Consider the following 26,235-nt stretch of genomic DNA (forward strand, 5'->3'; position numbering starts at 1 on the left):
GGCAAAAGGCAAGAGTGAAAATTCCTTATTGACTACAATCACCCAAACCCCAGACCACCACTCTGGAGGAATCCTACGACACTTCAGTCATATTAACACACCAAAGTGAGCAGCTGACAGAACTTACTAATCAACCTGAACTCCATCAGAGATTCAGAGCATGCCCTGTCCCGATCCACAAACGGGAGAAGAAAGACAGCGCCATGTGTGTATGTGCAGGTGTGTGTGTGAGTGAGTGTACAAATGGGGGAGTTTTCTACATTAAAAGAAGGATATGAAATGTGCTTTCAACTCCATCTTTCTGTGTGACAGCTGAACAGCAAAGCCTGTTTGCTTGGTGATTTTAATCTATGATAAAAATCAGCTGGAGCAGAAGGGTTACAAAAGGCGATAATGAAGAATGAGGTGGGAGTGACAAGGTGGAAAAGCAGTATTACTGACATACAGACCCATTTGTGTGATTCTATATGACCTGAGCTGGAGTTAAATGAGAATCCTTCAATCCACTTGCTGCTGGATATTAGAATCAAATGCCTGCCAAGCACCCCATTTGCTGGACAGTGTCCTGCTTTTGTCTACACTGGAACCCATGCAAACAGTTTCCAAGAAGGCTTTATTGTAACCACGCCTGGGAATAGTGGTTACCCACTGCTGGGAAGCAGTTGTACCACAAGAGATTAAAATCTAATGGTGTTCACTGGTGATGGGAACAGAACAGAAGATGCCTGGGAATGTTGTTACCTCATGATCTCCAAAGTTTAAACTCCTCTCTGACTCTAATGAAAAGATGAGAGAATTAATAAGGAGGAAAATCTCTTGGCAGAGCTGGCCCCATGCCAAATTTTGAAATACAAACCTTTGCCCCACCCCTACATTCCTTCACCCCTAAAAGAAACTAGGAGATAGTTAGCACAGGGTATTCAGTGCTTTTGGAGAAAGAAAAAGAATATAATCAAAATAAATAACACTGCTTGCGTGTTATTGTGTGCCTGATACGGTGGAGCACTTCACAAGAAGTAAGTCTATAAGGGGGGGGACTGTGTTTTCCTGGTTTTACAGAGATAAATTTGCCTAAGGTCATAGCTGGTAAGTGGCAGAACTGGATCAATTTCTGATTCCAAAACTATTAACCACTAAAATCAGTTCATCTCAAAGTGTAGTCAGTGAACCACCTAAATCAAATCCCATAAGGGTCCTGTTAAAATGCACGTTCCTGGGCTCACTGAACCAGACTGGAGAGGGGGTTTAAAAATCTAGATTTTAAAAAATCTCCCCAGAAGAGTCTTCTGTGCACCAAAGTTGTTGAATCTCCTCACTACACTATCCTGGGAAGCTGAGCAAATGCTGGGTCGTTAGAGACATTCCGGGTGCAAGACAGTGAATCAAGTTGCTCTCTGTTTTGCATACTTGACAGCGAAAGAAAATTAGTTTTTCCATAAAGCCCCACTGTCACTAGACCCACCTTTGGCCCTGGGGAAAGGCAAGTGAAATTACGTAATGATTTTAACCATGATATACCACCAGGCCGGAGGGGAATCTGTTCGAGACCTCAGGTGGTGAGGGAGGGGTAAAGGGAGAGGATTGATGAGTCACTCATGTGACTGTGATTCTCTGGCAGATACATCAGGAAGGGAGTCCCTCTCACCCAAATGGCTGAGCTCTTTCCTGCATACCATGTCTTTCAAATGAGTGAGATGCGGCAGCCCCACATCAGAGAGGAAATAGCTCGATATAGCCTATGTTCAATGTGCAAGTTCTGTGGTTCACATGAGATCTGAGTCTCTCCTATGCTGGAAGGGCTTTGGGGAGTGGGTTAAACAGTTATTAATGACAACCTAATCTGGGAGTACAGGAGAGGAGAGGAGAAGGCAAGGGCAGTGGAGAGCAAAAGGAGGGATGAAGGGGATGGAAAAGAGGAAGAGAGGGAAAGGGAGAGAGGAGGAAGAAGAGAGAGAAGATGGAAACAAGGGAAGCAGAGGGAGAGGTGGTCTGACTCTCAGTATCCAGTAACATCACATGGCTAGTGTAGCAACAATTTTTTCAACTTTTAAAATTCTCAAAATGTATTAGAAGCATCTGCTTTGCTTTATTTGCTTCATATTGACTGCAAGCAATGGCACTAGGGATTTTCTTAACTTGACATTTACTTAATCATAAAGGCTTACAGACACAGGGTACATTTCAAATACAGGCACATAAAGGTCTGTTTGTGAACTTCTGCTGATCCTTCATACTAGAGCATGAAAATGAGAAGAGATCAAAATGTAAGAAGCAGAGTGAAAGAATTAGAGTGTTTTCACTTTTCCTCATTTTAATTTCAATTTCTTGCGGGAGTTGTGCTATCTTCATTGTATGAGACAGTGGATCTCAAGTCTGAGGATTCCTCTTGAGCCTCAGGGTCTTCTGGATGACTTATGGGCTGGCTGAAGCCCTGTCCTATGCCCTCATGTTCTCCAGCTGTGTTTCTTTCAGTGGTAAACAACAGCACATTGGGTTGGTAACCTAAGTGGCCAATGAACTACAACAAACATTTGAAGACAATGGCTAACGTGTGGATAGACAGAAGACACTCATGAATCCTGGGCCCCAAGGTCAGTAAGCACTTGCTGATGAAGATAGGAGGGTAATACCAAGTCCTCCTTGGTAGTAGAACATAAGAATCAAGATAGTAGGCATTTTGTATTTCTGTCCAGATAGTTCCGGGTTTTTTAAACCTTACAAAGTTTGATCCCCAGTGTCCAGCACACTCTCTGGCCCATGGTCGACACTGAATAAAGCCTCGAAGAAAAGATCTTGCTCCCCCTGACAGTAAATGAAAAGAGGTAAGAGTGCTTTTTGGTAGACAATGATTGAGGCCCAAAGTTGTAGTAGACAGAGCCTGAACAGAGAAGAATGGCAGACTCCTCAGTATAGCTGCATGCCCATGTCTAGAACAATTATTCTATGATAAGAAGGTTTTATTCTATCATGTTAATATAGAAGCCAGTGTAAACAACATCATATTTTCTGGGTCATTATCCGGAGCTCATGTTTTTGATCTGCCTTTGGCTCCTGCTATGCAACCAAAAGTATATAAGTATTCACGGAAATACACTTAAGACTCATCATTTTATACTTACATTTTCCAGTTGATATTAAGGATGATCCCAGCACACAGTAATTTCCTGGATCTCAAGGGGGAAAACATGTCCATTTTCCAAAGTGGAATTAGATGATCAGAAGGCAAATAAAGTTCGAGCAGGAACACACTGTAGCCTAATACCTGTTTTCCCCTAGGACTCCATAAACACCCAACCCATCTGTAAAAGCATTCTAAGTAAAACTGTAATTGAACGCTGTTCACAGGGTGGGGGTGGGGGGAGTTGTCTCTGCTTGGTTTGTGATGCCAGACTGTTACATGAAGACAGACATCAGTGTATGCTAAGTAATTGAATAAGTCAATTTTCACTAGGTTAAGCTGCAGCTACAAATGCAAATCTCAGTGGCTTATGACAACAAAGGATCATTCCTCATTCACACACTTGACAGCAGTAGGTCACTGCAGCTCTGCCCCACGTTGTCTGCATTCAGGTTCTCAAGCTGAAGGAACTGCCCCTCCCTGAGACAAAATATTCTCAAATGGAGGGAAAAGAGCAAAATGGCTAAAGCATCACAATGGCTCTTAAAACTTCCACTTGGTCATACAGTACATCATTTCTGCTCACATTTCACTGACCAAAGCAAGTCCATGGCTGAGCCCACTCTCAGCAGGGCAAAGAAGTATGGCCCACCCACAGGGATGCACTTAAAGTCACCTGACAGTTGGCAGAGGTGTACAATCCCCTTACAGGAAGGGCAGCAAATAATGGAAACTGTAGTATACTGTGCCCCAGGAATTATACGATTTTATTTGTTATTTAAGGAAATAGTGCCAGGCTCTAATTGACCTTGCTGCCTCAGCAACTCATAGCCAAAGAATTTTAAGTAGTGTTATCATTTTCCATTGCCCATATATTTGCTAGACACAGCTCTACTCCATTTCGTCTGGTCAATTGCCATACTCACCATGCAGAGAAAGAGTTCCATTCCTCACAGCCAGGAACTTGACTCCATATGGAAAGAAGGGGATGGAGTGGGAACTCCCGTAGAGTTTGATCTGAGCTTTGCCTTGGAAGGGCTTGTCCTCGGATCCAATTCGGAGCTCTCCACCATCAGAAACAAGGATGGAGTGGGCCCTGAGAGCAATGGGTCCTGGAGCCATGAAAATCAGCCTGCCCCCTAAAGCAAAAAGACAGATTAGTCAGTCCCTGGGAGGATAAGGCTCACCCCGTTTGGCAGTTCCAGTGTCTAATGAAATCCCCTTCATTTATATACTTCTGCTGGAATTTATACTTATTTTATCTTGCCCTCTCTTCTATAAGCACAATAGGGTAGATCAGACACCCAGAAGTAGAAGCACAATGTTACTAAGCCAGCTTAGGTTGTCTATTACTATTCCTTGCAGCTTTACTTATAATATTTTTCATGACAGTAATCTAAATGTCCAACAACTTAGGACTGGTTAAATAAGGAATGAGAAGGCCACTAACTTTACCATTTAGCAAAAGATAAAATCAGCTTATAAATTTTTTTTAAAAAACTGGGAATCAAGTATATAAGAAATAGAGATAAAAGAAAAGGTGCCTTGTAAGAATTACAGTAAAAGCAAGTACAATTAAGGCTAACATCATGGCATGTGTAACATTTTAGTTAACCAGCATCCATTACACTTTCTTTTGATAATAGAAATTCCTAATTTCCTTGAGGAATCGCTCTGCCCCATTGAGTAGAGCTGAGTGGGACTGTCAATCACGATGTCTTGTCCTACTATGAGCTTGGAGAACATTACGTTAAGTGAAATGAGCCGGGCACAGAAAGAAATAACACACGTCATCACTCATAAGTGGGAGCTAAGAAACAAAGAAAGAGAGACCATAATAAAACACTGAACTTTCAGAAAGAGACAACAGACTTATAGTTACAGAGGTGGGAAAGGGGGAGTAGACGGGGAATAGAGTAATTGGGTAAGGGACACAAAAAGTCATTATGATTTGTAATGATGAACAGGCTAATAATATTGATTTGATCATCACATACTGTACACAAATACTGAAAGTCAACTCTGTACTCCATAAATATGTACTAATAAAAATTTAAAAATTTAAATTAAAAAAATAAAATAAAAAAGACATCTTGTTCTACCGTATCCTGAGTCACATACTTGGGCTTCAAAAGGAATGTGGAACCAATGGGAAGAGAAGACAGGAAATGTTTAGATCTCATTAACACTAGTGGTAGCATTCTAAGGAGGCTGGGAAGAGTTCCTGCTTCTGAGACCCCCACCAGCTAAGCCCTGCCTCCATGCCCTGATTTCTATCTATTTCTGTACCTGATTTTCCAAATCAATTTCCATTAATTCAGTGAGCTACCCAGTATCTTTCTAATAAATTTTTTTAAAGAAAAGTTTCTGTTATTTACAACCAAATAATCTTAATTGTTACAGATACCATTTTGCCCAAATATTCAAATTTTCTGCCCCCTAAAGGGGGGCAAATAACATGGGGATATTATTTTATAATAGAATTATTTTATATTGTCAGAGTAGTAATTAAAGTATTAAAAAGATACTTTCATCTTCATAATACCTTTCTTTAAAAGGATTTAGAATGTTTACATTTCCCATGGAATTTTCCCAATAATGTCAAAATAATTAAAGCATCCCACATAAACAAACACTTTAAGCTGAAGGAGCTATTAAATCCATCTCCCTCCTGTAAGTCATTTGCAAAAGCACTGGACTAGACTCTTCTACCCTGTAACAAAGTGGTCAGAGTTGTGACTTTATATTGGAAACACAAGAGCTTCTCTTTTCCAAAGCCTACAATAGCTTCCCATCTCACTCAAAATTAAAGTCAAAGTCCTTATACTGGGCTACAAAAGGCCCCTCATGATTTGCCACCCCATCTCTGACACCTCTCCAACATCATCTTTTAAAACTCAGTGTTCACTCATCTGCCCAAACACGTTGGCCTTCTGTTAGTTCTCAACAGGCCTAGGAATTAAGCACATGCTCTTCCTTTTTGTGGAACATTCTTTTGCTGAATATTCACATGGCTCGCTCCCCCTTGCTTCTATTCAAATGTTAACTTCTCACCAAGGCCTTTCCTCTCTGGTCTATATAAAATAGTGTGCCCTAGCCTCATACTCAAATGTGTTTTTCTTCATAACACTTAACATCAGACATACTGTATATTTACATGTATATTTTCTGCCCTCTCCCCCACTAGAACACATGCTTCATTAGGGCAATTATTTCTTCTGTTCACTTCTAAATTCCTGGTGTCTAGAGCAGTGACTAGTAGATAGTTGGCACTCAATGTATAATTGTTGAATGAATAAATAAATGGTGGTGTCTTTAGAGAATCTGATTTAAGTACCTGAATCTCCTTATATACAAACGCACACACATGCTCCCATTTTCTCAGAAAGAATGTTATTATATTTAATGTACAAGCCCATACATTATCTCGATGACCTACAGGTAGACAAAGGATATAGAGAGACAGCAAAGTGTCAGAAATGGCTCAAAAGGCAGTTTCTGCTGTAAAAAGGAGGGTTTTTATGAGGGCCAGTGGGGAGGAAAGAGTCTTCACCTGCAAAATTTAGTTCTAAATCCAGTGTGCCAAATTACCGAGTTGAACTGTTGTTGCTTTCCAGAAATCACAACGGGACGCAGTTAAACTGGAGGAATGAGAGGCAAAGAAGAAAACGGCTAAGATCCTTTAGTCATTTTTGTTTACCTCCATCTTAGTGCAGGAACAGTGATCAGCAAATGTCTGACCCTGTCGTCAAACATGGAGGCTTCTTCCCTAACCTTCTGTTCCAAAACTTTTCTCCAGCTTTCCCCAGCTCTCTTCATCAAGTCTTCTCATCTTCAATCCTAAAAGCCCAAGCTCCACACCAGCAGTAACAGTCACAAGATGTTTATCTGGACTAGACCCATTAAATTTAGTGCTCTGTCCTTTCAGCCACAATTCAGGACACACCCCTCCTGGGTATTTAGTTTCTCCATCTGTATACTGTGCATGGTAGGAGTTTCTCCCTCACAGAATTATGGTGAGATTTATTAAAATAATGCCCGTAGATCCCTGGTCTGTGGTCTCACACCTGCCCGACACTTAACGCCACAGTGTCTGCTGCTGTAAATTACATGCACCATCTTCGCATCCCACATTCTGGCTATGACCTGCTCCATTTCTTAGCTGCCCATCACCTTAGAACTGCTGTCCCACCTACTTTCAACGTCTCACCGTTGCTAATCCTGACCTTTTTTTGAAATATGTCATATAAATCATACTCTAGGGTAAACTGTCCAAAAAACAGGGGACTATCCTTCGGCAATCTATAGGCTCAGTGGCAGAGCAGTGGCAGAATATATAAGAAACTCAAACAACTTAACAGTAAAAAAAAAAAAGTAACCCAATTAAAAAAGTGGGCAAAAGAGCCAAATAGGCATTTCTCAAGAGAAGATATATGAATGACAAACAGGCATATGAAGAAATGCTCAACATTAGTAAGCATCAGGGAAATGTAAATCAAAATCACACTGAGATATCATCTCACCACAGTTAGATTGGCTATTATCAAAAAGGCAGAGAATAAAAAATGCTCGTAAGGATGAGGAGAACGGGGAACTCTCCTGCACTGTTGATGGGACTGTAAATTAGTGCATCCATTATGGAAAATGGTATGGATATTCCTCAAACAACTACAGATAGAACTGTGATATGGTCCAGTAATCCCACTGCTGGGTATACACCAAAAGGAGTGGAAATAATCATGTCAAAGGATACTTGCACTCCTATGTTTATCACAGCTCTATTTACAATAGCCAAGAGTTGGTACCAACCTAAATTTCCATCAACAGATGACTGAATAAGGAAATGTGATATATATACTCAGTGGAATACTACCATGCCATAAAAAAGGAATGAAATTCTGCCATTCACAGTAACATGGGTGAACTTAGAGAAAATCATGTTAAGTGAAATAAGCCAGGCACAGAAAGAGAAATACCACATACCCTTGCTCATTAGTGGGTGTTAAAAAAAGTAAACAAATAAAAAAAATAAAGTAGGAAAGAAAGGAAGAAAGAAACAAACAAATACTAATCACAATAATACATTGAACTTTCAAAAGGAGAGAACAGAACTAAGGTTACCAGAGGTGCGAAAGGGGGAGTGGGATGGGGGGTTAGGGAGAAATTGCAAATGGCCACAGGAAATGAATATGTCGTGTATTGTTGAGTATACTAATTATTTTGATTTGATATCACATACTGCACAAAGTTTTTGGTACATCATAGATATGTACATTTAATTATGTTTCAGTAAAAAAATTTTTTTTAATTTTAAAAAGCTTATGTTCTATCCTTTTCCACCAACCCTCACTGGTAGCTTTCTCATTAATTAGGATTGTCTTCATAGTCACTTTTAAGAAAAAACATGTGTTAACCTAAGTAAGTTTGCCCATGGCTTGTTTATATATGATTTATTTTTATTTTGTTAATGTAGATATACCTTGCCTCATTCCAAAAAGGATTTGATGCAGATTACAAGGATTAGCAGGTAGATATATATACCTGGGCTGTGTCCCTCGTAACATTAAGCAAAATATTAAATACAATGAAACAAATCGGTAAAAATTGTGAAGTATCATTTACTGACAGGAACTAATAATGACACTAATGAAGGGAGAAAAGCTCGGCCCAAAGAAAATGAATTATTTGGGTTGTCAAGGGTGCTATAAACAGGACCAATTAATGAATATGAACACCATTAACCCCTGCTAACAGGCATCACCTCCTAACTTTATCAGTGGCAAATGTAAGGAAACCCAGGCACATTAAGAAGAGAGTCTGATGAAGAATTCAGCTATTTCTGCCTGAAATAATTATAAGTGATAACTAAAGTGAAAGCTTCTTTGTGTAAAAGAATGAAAGGTTTATATTTAATCTATCTCTGTGCCAAGCCCCCAATATTTTTATCCTCACACTTTATTAGCTTAAAATAAATATACAGTGAGCTGCTTTAAAGGATAGTTACTCTAGTATGGGAGGGAAGTGGGAGGACTTTATTTCTCCACTTTATAGAGCTTGACCCCATTTCTGAAAGCTGAAATAAAGAGCAGGGCTGAAATCAGCCTTTGGCTGTGACCCTTAAATTGCTTGTTATGACTTTCATGAAAGCTGACTATGTCCCACATGTGACCTTGAGTAATTTTATAAAAATCAATCAACCATCATTATTACTTCCCCTCTAAAATAAATAAATGAAGACAACTTTTTACATGTAATCACTTCTTTCCATTAAATATCTCTTTTATTTCTTTTAAAGGGAAGTAAAAGAGACTTTTAGCAGCTAGCTAATGTTTGCAAAGCACATCAAAACCTGCTTTTGGCTAACCCTACAATTAGCCATGTTCTATAACAACCACAAAATATTTTGGGGTGTGTGTATGTGTGTATGTGAATGTTTGAAGAAAACAAATGTACAGTTTTAACTATTTTCCCCCATATGTAAAATTTTAGAGTATAAATATTTTACCATAAGATAGTATTCTTCATAAGAGCTGGCTATACCTGCCATCTTCAATGCTTTCTCTTTTGAATCTCTCTTTGGAATCCTCTCTTTTGAATACTCTCTTGAATACTCTCTTTTGAATCCTCCCCAGCCAGGCCTTTGCCTGACCACTCCACCAAAACTGCCCCTGTCAAGGTCACAAATGGCAATCTGTGGTGAATCCAAGGCTCAATGCCCAGGGTTCACCTTTCCTGAGTGGCCAGCAGCATTTGACACACTTGGTCACTTCTTGCCAGGGACTCTTACCCTCACTTGCCCAGCACTGTATCCTCCTGGTTTTCCTACCTCCCAGGCATCCCTTTCTCAGCCTTTTCTGCTTGAGTCCTTCTGATCACCCCAGCCACTGACACTTGGTGTACCTGGACACTTTTCTTATCAGTCTATATACTCTGCCTTGGTTCTCCCATCTTGTCTTAAGGTTTTAAAGGCCATCACATGCTAATTGCTGATGACTCCTAAATTTATATCTTCAAGCCTGACCTCTACCCTCAGCTTAAGGCTCCTATACCTAACTGCTACTCAGCATCTCTACTTGGATATCTCCTATGTTTCTTAACTTAGCACATCCAAAAACTGAACTCCTTGTCTTGACCCACGGATCTTCCCACAGTCCTTCCCATCTCTGTAAATGACAATTCCATCCTTTCAGTTGCTCAGTTTGAAAACTCTAATATCAGCTCTTACTCTCTCACCCTGCAACCAATCCTTCAGCAAATTTTATGCATTCTACCTTCAAAATATCCCCATGGTCCAACCACATCTCACCACTGCCACATCTATCTCTGGTGTCCAAGTCACTCTCATCTCACCCTTGAATTATTGTAACAGCCTCATAATTCAGCTCCCTGCCTCTGTCCAGACCCCCACCCCAGGGCAGAGTCTCAAAACAGCACCCAGCATTGTTGTTGTTTTGCTAATGCAAACCATATCATGTCACCTTTCTGCTGAAAATTCTCCAATGGTCTCTACCACACTCTGAGTCAAAGCCTACCAAACCCTACAGGGTTGGTCTTCTCTGACCCAATCTCCCTCTACTCTCTCCCTTGCTCACCATACTACTACCACACTGACCTTCTTGCTCCCTAACTTCATGGTCTTTGCCCTCACTGTGTGTAAACACCCCCAACCATCACCCCACCAATGAGTATTCCCTCCCCACCTCTCCTGCTGCCTTTAGAAGTAAGCAAATCTAATAAAAAATATAATTTGCTTACTTATTTTGCTTATTGGCCATTTCCCTAACAGAAGTAAACTCTACAAGAGCAAGATTTGGGTCTGTTTTATTCACAGCCATAGTCCCTATGCCTAGAACAGTGCCTAGCACATGGGGAACATGGTCAGTGATCATATTTGTTAAATAAATAGGAGTAGAAGGTATAAAACTAAATGAGGTCTCTCAGAGGGGACTTGTAAAGTGAGAACAGAAGGGAGATAAGGGGACAAAAAAAAGGATCAAATATCAACATTTAAAGGCTAGAAGAAGAAGTAGGAAAATTCTTGAGAGTGGGTCAAAGAATTAGGTAAATTGGGAGAAGAATCAGAAAGTCGAAGAGACATAGCCTCTCAGAAGAGCTTTAAAAACTGTGAAGGATGAGCATATTAGGCCCTCAATGTCACTGTTAGGAGGATCAAGGGAGAAAGACTGCAGAGCCAGAGTGTGCTGAGTTAGCAGGTGAATGTCAGGTGGCAAAGTGAACCCAGGGAGAGTGATTCCATTCTCAAGCAGAAGTCAAAGGTGAATGGAGGCAAGACCCAGGGAGGAATCTAAGGACCCCAATTTTTAGATCAATCTGAACCACCAGACTAGATCACTTTTTTATTCAAAGCTTCAACTACCTAAATCCTCAGATGTAAATTATCCAACTGACTGAGTTACATTAATTAAGCTCCATTCAGCCTTTTTTTCTTAAAAAGTTTAGCAGCCTATATGTCCTTACCTTTCAATCATTAAATAGTCAAGAGGAGCTTGTGGAATTCCCTGCCCCTGGAGAATTATAGATGGTCATCCATTCAGGATGGACAGACAGATCCTGCTCTGCCTCAAATAGGGGAACTGGCTGAGTGATCTGCGCAGAGTTGGGGTGCATTGCTGTACCTGACTGCACTGTGCTGCTTCGGGAGTGGGAGCCAGGAGGAGGAGGTGAGGAAGAAGAGAGAAGAGTAGCATTTAAGGAAGGCAGCCACTGCTCAAAGCCTGCATTGTGATGGAGATGCACACAGCTTCCTTTGTTGGCAAGATCCGGATTAGACTTTGGCCTGATCCACTGGAGCAGAGCCTGGGAAGCCTTCGAGGTGGGCTTGTCCCCAGCCAGAGAGGCGTAAAATCAATTTGGCTGGCAAACGAGAGCCCCCAAGAGCTCAGTCCATACTCCATAATCCTATCCACTAGCAGCTCAGCAAATAGATGCCTGAGCCCTCACATATTCATAGCGGATGTGAGGCATAAATCAGGCTTTAAGGATTGGGAGCAAAGGGAATGGACTCTCTGGCTGGATACTAATTAATCAAGCACAGAACACCTAAACCTAGCAACATGGGATGGAGCCATGCACACACAGGCAGAGGCTGCTGCTCCTGTCTTTCCCCCATATATTTTTTTTTTCATTTCAATTAAAATAGATACCGGACAAGATTTTCCCCTTTAGCTGGTGCTGTTTATGCATCTCCCCGTTCTTCCTTTAATTAAAAAACATGCTTATTGCGATACTTGCCAGAATCACTTTAACGGTATTTTAATTGTAATGTCTGCCTGATTAAAAAAAGAAAATATGAACTAGAAAGTGTTGGCAAAAATGTTCTCAGGATGTAGGAAAAGAATCATACACCTCCCCAGAATGGATGCCACATACTAATTCCTTAATTAGCCTGGTACTGCAGTCAAATGGGCAATGTAGAGGGAAAAAACATATCTGAAATAAAACCACTGATTCAGAGCCACGAGCAATAGCAGTTGGGAGAAATGGTTTTCATCAGCTCAGATATCCCTGACAGGATAGAGAACTCCATCCAAGTAGAATGCTATTCTCAGGATAAGCCCATTCAATGTGGCCAGCCCAGTTTCCACTGTTGTTTGCAAATAATTGCATAGCCTTTGGGAAAAGATTAGCTGGACCAGGTTAATTGGCTTCCAGTCCTGACAATTCTACAGGGTTCCCTTTACTGTTTTAAAGGGCTAGTAATTCTCAAATTTGAGCATGCATCAGAATCATCTAGAAATCTTGAAGCACCGATTGGTGGGCCCCAGCCCCAGAGTAGCTTTGCTGTGGGGCCCAAAAATTTGTATTTCATGTGATTTCCCAGGTGATGCTGATGTTGCAGATGGGGGACCACACTTTGAGAATCACTACTACAGGTAAATTAACTGATTGTTCTAGGTGTCCATAGTCTTGTGATGCTTGCTATCTTCTAAAATAGGCTGAGAAATACAAGCCTGGAATTATAGTTTAATTACCTTAGTCATTAAACCCATATTTACTGTTATTTTCCAGCCCCTTGGTAGGTGCTGAAATAAAATGGTAACAAAAACAGTCTCCACTTCCAGAAGGTCACAGTGAACTTGAATTGCTCCATATGAATGAAAATACTCTGGTTTCAGTGAACTGGCCTAATTACAGGTAACTGAGAGGGAAGATAAAGGTTATGACTTAGCCTTTCACTTTTTCTACAAAACATAAACCTCATTAAGTTAACCTTATAACTGAGTTAACTCTATACTAATTACAAAGTGTCAACATATTTGTGGAAGAGAAACTATACTGAAGTATTGAAAAGGCACTCAAATACTGAGATGTAAATAAAATGCCTTTGTCATTAGAGCTACTGTTATCAATTATTACTTAACTAAAACTTGATTTCCTTCTTACCTCCAGAAAACCATTACTTCCTTTTACCAACAAAGCTTCTGGAATTTAAGTGCTCAACTCCCTCAGCTGTTCCATGGATTGCTAGAAGTGACTTAAGACTTTAGAAAGAATGCTATGCTAAGGAGAAAGAAAAAAACAAAACAAAACAAAAAAACCCACAAAACTGTCTTTTCCCCTAAGTCTGTACCAAGCAGGTAAAAATCTCCCTAGCTACTAAGTTCATCCAAATAATTTCCCCCTTCCCTTTATCAAAGTTTAATTAGTATTGACCCAGTCACATTTTGACCAGTCCCTAATTTGATATATTTCTCTGAGCAACCTGATTTTTCAAAAGTTTCCAAATATAATTATTCTCTAAATATTGTAAATATGGTTTGGTTGTAGCATAATAGTATTAGAAATGAAAGATAATACTTGTTTCTTTACAGTATTCATTAATTTAAAAACTGAGAATTCTTCCTACCTTTACTTGACCCTAGGAATATTATATACTGCGTGAGAAACAATAGTAATGAAATGCTCAGCCTCCTGTATATTTTCATGTCCACAAGAATCCCAGATACAAAAGAACCCCAGTTTTCAAGCTCCACTCTCGGTCTGGATGAATAAGATCTAGGGATCATTAATCAACAAGTGAGATAGAGAGGTAAGGAGAGACCAAGTCCTAAAGGACCCTGTAAGCCATCTGACGTTTAGACTTGAACTTAAGGGCTAAAAGAAAGCCAGTGGGTTTTAAGTAAGAAAGTTTAAAACATTTATCTTTCATTACTGCAAACATTATAGCTTCTGTGCTAGGAAGGGACTGGTCCCTTTCAGTAGCATTTTTCATGTTACAATATCCAACTTGTCAAGACATAAAACTGTAAATTATTTAATATCTAACTATCTTTCTGCCTGCCCATCTATTGAAAGCATGTCCTTTCTCACAGCAATGGCTTATCTTTAATTTAAGGCTAATCAAGTGTGTCTGGGACTGTTCTCTTGGAGGTAAATAATATAAGTCATTGTCTGATTGGGAAAAATAAGGGGTTTTGGAGCCAAGTGTCCCCCACATTAAAAAGCCTTTGTCTCTGATCTTCTGATACACAAATAGTAAATGAAATTGGTCACTGTCTGGCCTAATCCACTTACATTTGAGGGTAGCAGGAAAAACTCTGATTATGAAGAAATTCACAACTAACATTAACCTGCCTCTTCAGGTCAGAAACTCATTCATTAGTTCATTCATTTAACAATTATTTGAGTACCAATTACAAGCCTGGAGATAAAAATAGTACTAGCAATACTTACATAAAGGTGAGCAAAACATCTTGCTCCTGCTTTCTCATGCTTATAGTTTAAACCTCTATACGCTTACTCAAAGGTAGAAGGAAGAAGAAAATACTCCCTGATATTATATTACTAAAGAATTTATATAAAAATAATTCAAATTCTTAGCCAATTAAAAATTCTATCAATGATTCACTTAGCTTTAGATATAGGCAAAGTCCCCTCCCTTATAGAATTAATACCAACTTGTCACCAAGAAAAGCCTGACACATAGAGACACACAAGGTAAAGGGACTTAAAGGTGGATGTTTTCAAAACTCAGTTTAATTCTTTCTGATGCTGACTTTTTCATCAGGCTTCCCCTTTGGATTACTGCACAGACCAGCCCCTTTTGGAGCACCAAGCTTGCAAAAGTAGAAAGAAAATTCACTATCTCCTTTACTGCTCTTCCTCCACAGGGTTGCCCACACAAACAACATTAACATGCAGTAGAGCCACTATATAAAGCCACTTTCCTCCTGCAAAGGGAAGGGAAAATCACCATCATTTCCAGTTTGTGCATTGATTTGAATACCAGAGCTTCACCCAAAGCCATAAGAAAGTCTGTAACTGCCTCAAATTTGAACTCAGGCCCCAGTTTACTGACCAAACTGCATGACAAAGTCAACCATGTTGTGTTGCCTATACATAATCATCCCATCCCCTGTCTCAAAGGGTAGCTGTATTTCAATGAAGAAAGGAAGCAATGCAGTCAATCTTTTATAGCCAACTTGCAGATAAATTATTATTAATTTATCAATTTTTCAATGAATTTTACCAGCCCACAAACCCTCTCATATTGGCCAAGATATTCTGCAGTTCAGAAGAAAATATTAATGCAAAATATTTTATTTTTATTAAAACTCCAGCCTGCCTTCAGATGAATTTCCTTTCAATCCAACCTGGTATCTGTAAAGTCCTGACACCACAGGCACAGGGCAATCTGCCAAGTGACTCTTACAGGCCTGGTGCACAGAAGTATCATGAGTAATATCTTGGAGACTTCCTGTTTTGTAGCATTTCTAGATCACTGCATTATAAAGCATTATCTGAAGTGTGCATCTACTGAATCTGAGGCTGGTACAGTGCTAACTAGAGGCAATGAAGCATACAATCCCTGGAATAAAAAAAGGCTGTTCAGGGTACAGCACTTAACACCTCACTCTGAAATCCTTAAACCCTTGAGAAGGATGAAGAAACCCTACAACGAACCTGACAGCAGGTCAAGAGAAATGCTTCATCTCAATAAACCAAGAACATGCATTTCTATGCCATAAAAACCCCAGATATAATACACTCAAAAAGATCTGAGTGTCCTCAAAACTCTAGAAAGAGCTATAGAGAAAATGAGATGACATTCCAAGATGCACCAGAAAAACACACTTCCACAAAGTCAAAATAAGGAGAATGAAGGCAACCAAATAGACTGCTACTTCCACCTCTGTATCTTCTCCTCTCTTGCAATAGAAAAACACTTCAATATGCATTCTGAAGATAACAGAGGCAAAAGCAATCTAAGGTCTTTATTATCCAGCTAATTCTTTCAGTAATCCAGTTTGCTTTGTATATAGAAGCAGGCACTATCTAGAAATAAAATTGTAACTTAGGCCTGATATTCTCTTTTGTTATCTCTGTCAGTCTGAAAGTAACAACTAACATCAATTGAGCTCTTACTCTGAACCAGGCTCTGTGTAAAGGGCTTTACAAATATTCCCTCACTGAATATTCAAAACACCCATATGAGGTGGGCGAGATTCGCTGTGATACTACCACATAACAATAAGAGCTAGCCATCATTGTTACTGTTGTCATTATAATCGGGCATTACCCTAATGAGGAAAAACCTCAGGCTTACAGAGGGTCTGCAACTTGCCCAAGGTCACAGAGCTGGTATGAAGTGGAGCCCAGATTCAGACTCAGTTTTTTCTGGCTCAAAAGGCTGACAAGCATTTAACGGCTTTGGTATACACCAGTAGACCAAGAAATAGAAAATCGCATTATAGGGAACCAGTGCTCTATTAAGCAGCAATAGAGACTGGAAACAAGTTTCTGCTCAAGCATTTTAAAGCAATGGCATTATGAGTAGTAAAAAACTACAAAACATCTTCCCTTTTTTAAATGGCATATATTTAAGGTATACAACATGATGTTTTGATGTGTGTGGAGTGTATGGTGAAGTGATTACAAGCAAATTAACATATCCATTATCTTACATAGTTACCTTTCTTGTGGGTCCGTATGTGTGTGTGTGAGATAAGAGTACCTAAAATCTAAAAGCTCAACAACAAGGGGCAAGTTTATCTTCCCCTAATTGCCCCTTTATTAATCATTATCTCTAGGTGACTTTATATCAAGCTGCTTGACCAACAGATCAAAACGAGATCCATTGCTTCACTCAGGAACTATAAGTGCTTCCCAGCTATAGACCACAAGCCCCAAATCCTTGCCTAGGATGCACAATGCTCTGACAAGAGGGTAATGTTCCTTCTTTGTTATGAAGGCTCATCATAATTACTTGGAATAAAAATAATAAATTTTAATTCAGCAATGCCTGTGGCCGTTGGGCATCTTAACATAAAAGAACAAAAAATATAATTAACTAAATCAAGGCAATGTGCCTATTTCCATCCAAGCTCATTAGTATTCATTGATTGGGTTAATTCTCTTTGGTGTTTAACAGTATCCCTAAAAAATAATTTTAAAAAAATAAAAAAATGAGGAAGGGAGAGAAAGAGGAAAGAAGTAGGATGGTAAGCAGAAAAAAGTTCTGGAGCTTTTTCTAATCAAAGTGAAATAATAAATACAGCTGAAGTTCTTATCATGGTCCCACAAAAAATCTGCCGTTTTTCAATAAACTTTAAGAATCAGTTCATGTAGCATCATAAATAATGGCACAAAACTTTGTCCCTAGTGCCATTTCCCAATTGCCCCAAAGAAATTTACAATCCTCCTTTCTACCATATAAGTTGTACTTGTAAGAAGAAAATGTCAATTCTACAGATTTTACAGATGAAAATATGAGTAGGGCACAGAGAGTTCAAGACTCTTGAGGGCCCTATGTAGAAGTGTTGGTTGTCCTGATGGAAAAGTCTAGTCTTCTATATATTAGAATGCTGGTTTCCATAAATGGAAAAATAATATAGAAAATGCAATATCTTCATAAAGTACTTCCAAATGTAGTTCTTAGGTAATCTAATTTCACTTTTATTTAGCATGAATCCTTTCAAAGTGTGTATACTTCATGTAGGATGTATTATTTGTAATATTACAGAAATGGCTGAGAAAGTACCACCATTATAATACTTAATACTTGGCTGGTTAAAATCTTTTGAAAAAATTATTCTTGGTTTGAAATTTCTCATGCTTTATCTCAGCCTATAGATGGTATCAGAAAAATAGAGAAAATTCCACTCAGCTACTTTTCTGGCACCATGAATGGATATGAAAAAGACAGGCAGTAAGAGATATTGAGAGAGTGAACTGCTGTTGATGATGATGATAATGATTCAATCTTCACAAATATTACAGACCAAGAGAAGACATTTAATGTTTAGAGCTATACTATATCAAACACATATTTGAGAGTTGTGGTTCTTCAGCAGTAAAAGCATTTTTAAATGCCTTTTAGAGAGAGAAAAATAACTTACTAGTGGATTTTATATTCCTAACAACTCCAAATGATACACATACACACACATATATATATAATAGGTGTATATGTATGTATATATTACATATGTATATATGTAATTATACAGTAGTTCTTTCTTATCCAAGGAGGATACATTCTAAGACCCCCAGGGATGCCTGAAACTATAAATAGTACCAAATCCTATGTATACTATATTTCTTTGATCTGATAACCAAGACAGCTAAGTGACTAATGGGCAGGTAAGCATCTACAGTGTGGATACACTGGACAAAGGGATGATTCACATCCCATGACACAAGATTTTATCATGCTACTTGGAACAATGCACAATTTAAAACTTATGAATTGTTTATCTCTGGAATTTGTATTTAATAGTTTTGGACGCTGATTGACCACAGGTAACTGAAACCTCAGAAAGCAAAACCACAGATAAGGGGACTACTGTTTATGTGTAAGTGTGTTTGTGTGTACAGATACATACATATGAGTGTACAATATGTGCATGTGTGAGTATGTTTATATCAGTGAGAGCAACTAAAGATAATGAAAGTAAATTAGTTGTGAAAAGTGATAGTAGAGCAAGGGTTTAAAAAATACACTTCTTAAATTTCATTCAGGACCTGAACTCTGCACCATTTACTTGTCCATTCATTCAAAAAATAACACATAATTTTTGAGCCCTCACCATGTGTCAGGTACTGTTTAGACCCTGAGTAGACAACAGCAAGTAAATTGGTAAAGTCCTTTGCCTTTTTGAGCTTGTTCTGGTAGAGGAGACGAACTGTAAACAAACAGGTAAATTTATGACATGTCATGTGGTGATTAGAACTATGAAGAAAAGTAAAGCAAAACCAAAGAACAGAGAGTGATGGGGAGCAGCAGTAATGTTAGAAAAGATGGCCAGAAAGGCCTCTCTGAGAAGTTGATACTTTCTCCAAGAGCAAATGAAACAAGTGAACCAGCCATGTGAATCTGAAGAACATTCCAGGCAAAGAACATCATGGACACGGGTCCTGAGTGAAGCATATTTGTAGGAGAGCTGATGCAGAGAGAACAAGAAAGACAAAGTCAACAAAGGGATCAGAGGTTAAATAATGGGAGGGACTTTGGACTTTATTTCCCACTAAGATGACAAGCCACTGGAGGGTTTTGAGGAGAGAAGTAGCAAGACATACATATTCTTAAAGGACATGGACTATAAAATATTGAAGGTTTACTGTAGCACGTAGCACAAATGCCAATGACTTATATGCAGGAAGGCTTGTTTTTCTATCACAAAAAGTAATCTCAGAGGTGGGCAGTCCAATGCTAGTATGGCAACTCCAAAGTCATCAGGATCCTGTGTTTCTCCCATTCTTTTGCTTCCCCATTATTAACAAGTCACTTCTTGGTCCAAAACGGCAGCTGGAAATGTAGCTATCACATTTACATTACAGGAAGTAGGAAACAGAAAGAAAGAAGGACAAATAGGGTATGCCTCCTACTGGGACAGCTCTACTTTAGGAAATTTCCCAGATGTCCCTCATGACACTTCTTACATTTTACTGGCCAGCTCTTAGCCACAAGCCTATGTCTAGCTGCAAAGAAGGCCAGGAAATATTGTATTTTAGCTGGGTACATTGCTGCCACAAAGGAAATTGGGGTTCTGCTATTAAGGAAGACAAAGATTTGGAAACACAGGGACCAACTAAGAGGCAATTTGAAATAGTCCAAGTTAAAAATTATGATGGTCAGAACTAGATTGATGGTAATGGAGGTGTTGTTGTATAAGGAACACGTGGAAGATCCAGCCCACAGGATTCACTGACGGGTAGGTCACAAGATGTGAGAAAAAGAAAGAAGTCTAGGATGCCACCAAGGTTTGTGGCCTGAGCCATTGGACAGTTCTAATAAGTGAGATGGGGAAGCTTCTCAAACTTTAATTTTGTGTGTATATTAATAGGGCTGTGATCAAAACATGTGTCAGACACAAATGATAAGCTCTTCACCTCCTGTATACTATCCACCCACATCCTCAACACACTGATTTCTCCGGGCCAAATTCTGCTTCACTGCCTGCATCCCCTGTTTTAGAACTAGAAATTTTACTCGTTTATATTTGCTCCCTAATTATTTTTTTCTTCGGTAATATTACACATAACTGACATTAAGTATTGTTCTTCATTTTTTCTTCTATGCCTCACAGAGTTCTCAGGTCATATAATAAGCATTCACAAATAATCTGTTGAATAAAATTTGATCTGTACCCTTTCCCTTCTCATTCTTTCTAGAAGCCACGACCTACATCTTTAGGATAAAAATCTCAGTTTCACTCTAGGCAACCCTGCTCCCTGCCAACAACCCCTACATCCTATTGGTACAAAAGCTGGTACCCACTACTTCTCCTAGCATTCCTACCAACTCTCCTCCTCCCCAAGAGAAAGACGGGAAACTTCAGACAGTCAACTCCCTTTCCACAGGGTGAAGTCTTGCCCTTCCAAACCTAGATCACTCATTCTAAATGATGAGAGTAAAATATTGTCTAAACCAGGAATCTTAAGGAAAACCGCTATGGGACGGTGACAGTTTGGGGCAAGTATTTGGGTTGTTTCAACTTTGAAATCTGTGTGTGACGAGCCAAGTGTATATACACATATCCCTGCCTTTCTCTTATCCTTTGGTCTCCCTCTCACCCTTTTCTCCATCTTCAGTCTCTGGTCCTATCAACACTGTTCTTTAATTGAACATTTACCTGGAAGTAATAATACATCCAGAGACTCCATAATCCAAGCTGGGAAACTTCTCCCAAATGGTTGTAGCAATACAAGGCCAAGACCATTGAACACCTGAAAGGCACCCCATCCTTTAGCAGAACTGGACTCCTATAGGAAGAGTCCTGATTAAAGGTCTGTCAAGAGCATCTTTTTGCTGAGATGAGGCTTTAAGTCTGTAATTTTCCTTTGTCATTGCTAATCCTTAGGTAGTTGGTGGCTTTCAATACATCAGCACTCCCCATAGCCAATAGCCACACACACATGCACAAGCACACATACGCACACACCCCACAAACACAGGGCAAGAGCCCAAGCTGACAGACAATTTCCCCTTCTAAAGGACACTAATTAACTGATTTGACTAAAAACCTCTCCTTGCTACCGGGGGGGGGGGGGGGGGGGGCGGGAATCTTCCAGAATATAAAATGATAAAACGCTTAATCAGAAAAAATCTGATGCAGTCTGTAAGAAACAGGTATCGAAATTACATTAGTTCATCCCCTTCAAAATATTTTATTTCATGTAGCCATGCTCTTACTTTAACAAGAACAAATGTTTGTGTAAGTGTTCATTATATTTATAGTAAAGAATAGTGTTCTAGTGCAGAGTTTTATAGATATCCATAACTAATCACATCTCCCAAGCAATTTTCATTTGCCAATGAACAGAAACACTGTGATAACCATTCCTTATTATCAGCCACTGAAGTAGGCAATGATTTTTATTCTCACTTAGCAGGTAAGGAAACAAATGCAAAAAAAGGTGAAATAATTGACTTGGCCATTTGGCAGAGCGGTAGAAGAGTTGAAATTTGAATTCTCAGACTCTTCCAACTTCCTAGACCCTAGAGCTATATGGCTAGTTTTGCAATAAAGAAGCCTATTTATATGACTTGCCACGGGACCAAGAAGTCAAAACCACAATAGGGCAAAAGCAGGAAGACATTGCTTTCTTGGCAGGGAATTTCAAAGGCAACAACATTAACTGATTTCAGAGCATTTTGCTATATTGTGGGGGCTGCCCTGGAGAAGCAAGACTACAAAGTACTTGAATAAAGAAGTATATTCTTTGAGAAAGCTGTTAACCTTCTTGTTTTAAAGAAATTAAAATAATCAAGCTCTGTGCTTATGAGTCCAAAGAAAGGCCTTTCCCTTTGAACCCTCTGACCACTTCTTCCTTTTCATAGTAAAATCTCAATTTAGTCTGAGAATAAATTGTCAACCAAGTTCTGGAACTTAACCAAAATTTCCTCTCCCTCCTGCCCCCTATAAGGAATAGAATGACATAGAACAATGGCACTGATCTTCAAACTCCACAGACCTTTAATGTGCAGGAAGTTGAGGATGCTGGTATTAGTGTCAAGCAGTAGCAATTGGCCATTCTCCACTGTGACATTGTCGCCATCTTGTGGCACTCTTTCAGGAAACCAGCTGTGAGCCCTGGACCACCTCCGGCAGAACTGAAAGGAAAAGTTGCCCTGGAAAACAGAAAGGTGGTTTGTTTGCTTGCTTTTTTATTTTTCAGCAGAATAGTATAGATGATCAATCAAAATAAAAACTTCTCAAAGAATGCAAAATTAATTTATGTATTTTAAATGTGTCAATAAAAGTAGTCACACCTCTCTTCCTCATACAATTAACCCAAAAAGAAAAAAATATGGACGAGGCAAATATACCTGAAGTGCCCCTGGAATGCTCCAACAACTGGTCGTGTTTTCTTGACTTTTTTTCCCCAGCAGAGGCCCCTTTCTACCTGACAGATGGGGTTGACTCCATTTTTTATTTTTACAGGCATATATTGAGTCTTGGACAAAAAGTCATAAATAGCCTGGAATAGGGAGAATTAAAACGTTCTGCTTGATGGGTGGCATTTTGCTTTATGTAATTGCTATCATTTTTCACTGGCTCTACTGCCAAGTGTACCTGTTTTATAGGAACACTCTTCTTTCCAAGTGCTCAGATCCATCCTCCCACTCGGCCTTTTTTGATATTATTGTTGCCTTTCCCTCTGTGCTTGCTGCATCAGTGCTGAACAAAGCTCAGGCGTGCATAAGGGAAATGCTGACCAACTTCACATGACAAGTAAAATAGCCTGGAATGCTTGAGTGAGGGGCAGGGAGCAGCTCTGAGAGAAAGAGCCCAGAAAAGGAAGCACCCCTCTCCATACCAGGCTTCCATCCACCTCTCAGAACTTTTGGCTTTCCTGTTAATTTATGGCCACTCTGAAGTCATGTGTTTTTCAAAACAAGTATGTACGAATCACAGAAAGAAGTATTCAGCTAATGCAAGAGGCTGAGAACATGTCTAAGTGTCTTGTGAAGCTATGGAACTATAATTATGATAAATATAATAAAACTGGAATAGAGAAGACGATTCCTTCAAAGTAATACGTACACTATGTTTATTCCTCTGTCCACATAGTCTTCTTCTCAACCACATTTCAACCAAATGTGAAGGCTGAGTTCCTATAAAATAAACTTTCTAGAAGGTTCTCTGTGACATGTTAGAGGCAGATGGGAGCAGATCATTAAGAAGGGAAGGCATGTTTGTAATACTGACAACTACACCTGCATAGAGAATAGTGCCCTAGAGTATTTCTGAGAGAGAAAATGGAAAATTGTATTGCCATCAGAGCCAGCATATTTTCCAGCAGAGGGCACTGACCCCTAGGTCAATAGTCCTGAGTTGCAGACCCAGCCCAATCACCAAGAAGACTTTGGTAAGAAAAGCATGGCCTTTTCATTTTCTACATCTACAAAGGAGAAATAAAAGCCTATGCCTCATCCTAATTTAAGAGATGGAAAGGAATAACACAGTGATAACCAGTCCCAGCAACACAGAAAAAGAACGGGTTGTACATGAGCATCATTGTAAGCCATATAAACCATGTCCCCATAATGACAATTCATTGACTTGAAAAGCAGGAGAGAATTTTAACTTTCTGGCTGATTTCACTAGAGGGCTAACTACAAAGAAGTAAAATAATGAAAAGTACTTCTTACAAGGCTGTACATTATATGTTCTTATGATCCTTTAATTCACTCTCATAAAATACAGAAAGACGAAAGAGAGGCAAATAGGCAACTGGAGTGGAAACTGGAGTGGTGAGAAGGTGAAAAAGACAGATACAGTAAAGTCACCTGCTCAGCAGGTTGTCTGTATTGTCAGCTCAGAGTTCGTAATAAAAGAACATTTGAAGATACTTTGATTTCCAGAAAGGCAGAGTTGGAAAGGATTCCAGCAAAATCCTACCTCTTCATTTTAAAGACGATGTATCAGGCAGTGTTTCTCAGTTTACAGGTTAATAAAATGCAAATTACCTAAAAGTCATAAACCTATGGATGGCACTAGGCCCAGGAGGTGGGACCCATGAATCTGTAATTTTAATGATCTCCTCAGATGACACTTCCACATCAAAATCTGAGGACCAATGCAAGGCAAGGACTAGAGGAAAAGGACATATATTCAAAATAGAAATGAAGAAGTTTTCTCCAAACCAACGCCCAAAGCTTTGGGTCTTTGGTCAAGGTCATCCAAAGACTAGCAAGCTGGGCAGAGTGGTGTGTGGATGAACTATAAAAAGAATGAAGAATTCAGCAGCATAACTCTTTCTGGACATACCTGGTAGTCAGATCCATAGCCCAGCCACAGAATTACAAAGAAAACCAGGGTTCATGACACCCACAGTGAAAAGATCTAGAACAACTAGACATTAATTAGGTACTTATGGGGATCAAAGGAAGACCATTTCATGGTGGTCTTAATTAACTAATTTGAAAACATTTTAAAATTCTTACAGTTAGCACCAATATATGTTATCTAGCTCTGAGTGAGTTTTAAAGAATTTCTCTCTTGCTCTGAAGCACCTGTGTGTACAATCAGCTGACTTCCATGTGATAAAACATCTTGGCCTGGCCTGTCAACCTCCAAAAATTACAATACTCAGCCCAAACTAAGAAGTTGGGAAGACCAAATATTATCTCCACTTTACAGTGGAGAAAGCAAAGGCACAGTGTTTAAATCATGTACCAAAGGCCATACTGGAGATGTGCAAAGCATGTGGCCTCTCCTGGGATGCTCTTCCCCCAAATATCTGCATGGCTCACTCCCTTGGTTCATTCACATCTCTGCTCAAATATCACCTCCTTCCCTGTATCCTTATTTTTAAAAAGCACTTCCAATCACTCCCTCTCCATTAATACTGCTTCATTCTGCTATTAGATCATATAATTTCTTAAATATTTGTTCAACATTTATTGAGCTTATTCAATAAAGCAGGGACTTTGTTTTGGTCATTGCTATATCCTCATTCCCCTAAAAAGTGTCTGACACATAGTACGAGCTCAATAAAAATCATTGAAAGAATTTATTAAATTAATCTACCTGCTAATCCCATGCATGCTTTTACAGATATTACACACACACACACACACACACACACACACACATCTTCCTGATACAGAAAGTGAACAAACAGATGCTAAAACCAAAAATGCTTAAAAATGCTTCATCCCTAGCTCTTTCGATCCATTGGGTTTGGCCCATACACTTTCACTTCTTTTTCATATTTTCAGGCTCTGTTTAAACATAAACCAAATAATAGAGAACATTTCTAAATAGAACCTGAGACTTAGATTCAGTCTCCCTATGAAATCTTCCATTGATTTTTTTCTCACCTATAAGTTTCTCTATTCAATATGGCAGATTTCAAGTGAACACACGTTAAGAATTCAGTTTCAAGACACCTAAGCTTCTTTGTACCCAAATTTCTCCTTAGTATAAAAAGAAATCTTGAAATGTATAAATGTTTATTAATGATTTATGCTTTTGTACAAAACTAAATACTGAAAGGTCTAAGAATTGATGCAGCCTCAACTACTTAGCAGCTACCTGGGGAAGTAGAAGAGCAATTTATCCCCATGATTCCAAGTTGTCAGTGAAATCCATGATTACAAGCACGCTGCCATAAGGATTTTAGTTCTTCTACATTTTCACAGTTGA

The 26,235-nt window shown here is 39.2% G+C and overlaps 1 protein-coding gene across 1 annotated transcript in view; it reads right to left on the reverse strand.

Moving 5' to 3' along the window:
* Window positions 1-26,235, reverse strand: part of PKHD1 (PKHD1 ciliary IPT domain containing fibrocystin/polyductin) — a 455,019-nt gene that overhangs the window by 306,857 nt on the left and 121,927 nt on the right. The window contains exons 35-36 of the mRNA XM_063096948.1: window positions 22,556-22,712; window positions 4,045-4,257 (exon numbers count right to left, since the gene is read on the reverse strand). Coding sequence (XP_062953018.1) covers window positions 4,045-4,257; window positions 22,556-22,712 — 370 coding nt within the window. The remainder of the gene's footprint in view (window positions 1-4,044; window positions 4,258-22,555; window positions 22,713-26,235) is intronic.

The sequence above is a fragment of the Cynocephalus volans genome, chromosome 5 (genome assembly GCF_027409185.1).
Source record: "Cynocephalus volans isolate mCynVol1 chromosome 5, mCynVol1.pri, whole genome shotgun sequence".
Classification (NCBI taxonomy): domain Eukaryota; kingdom Metazoa; phylum Chordata; class Mammalia; order Dermoptera; family Cynocephalidae; genus Cynocephalus; species Cynocephalus volans.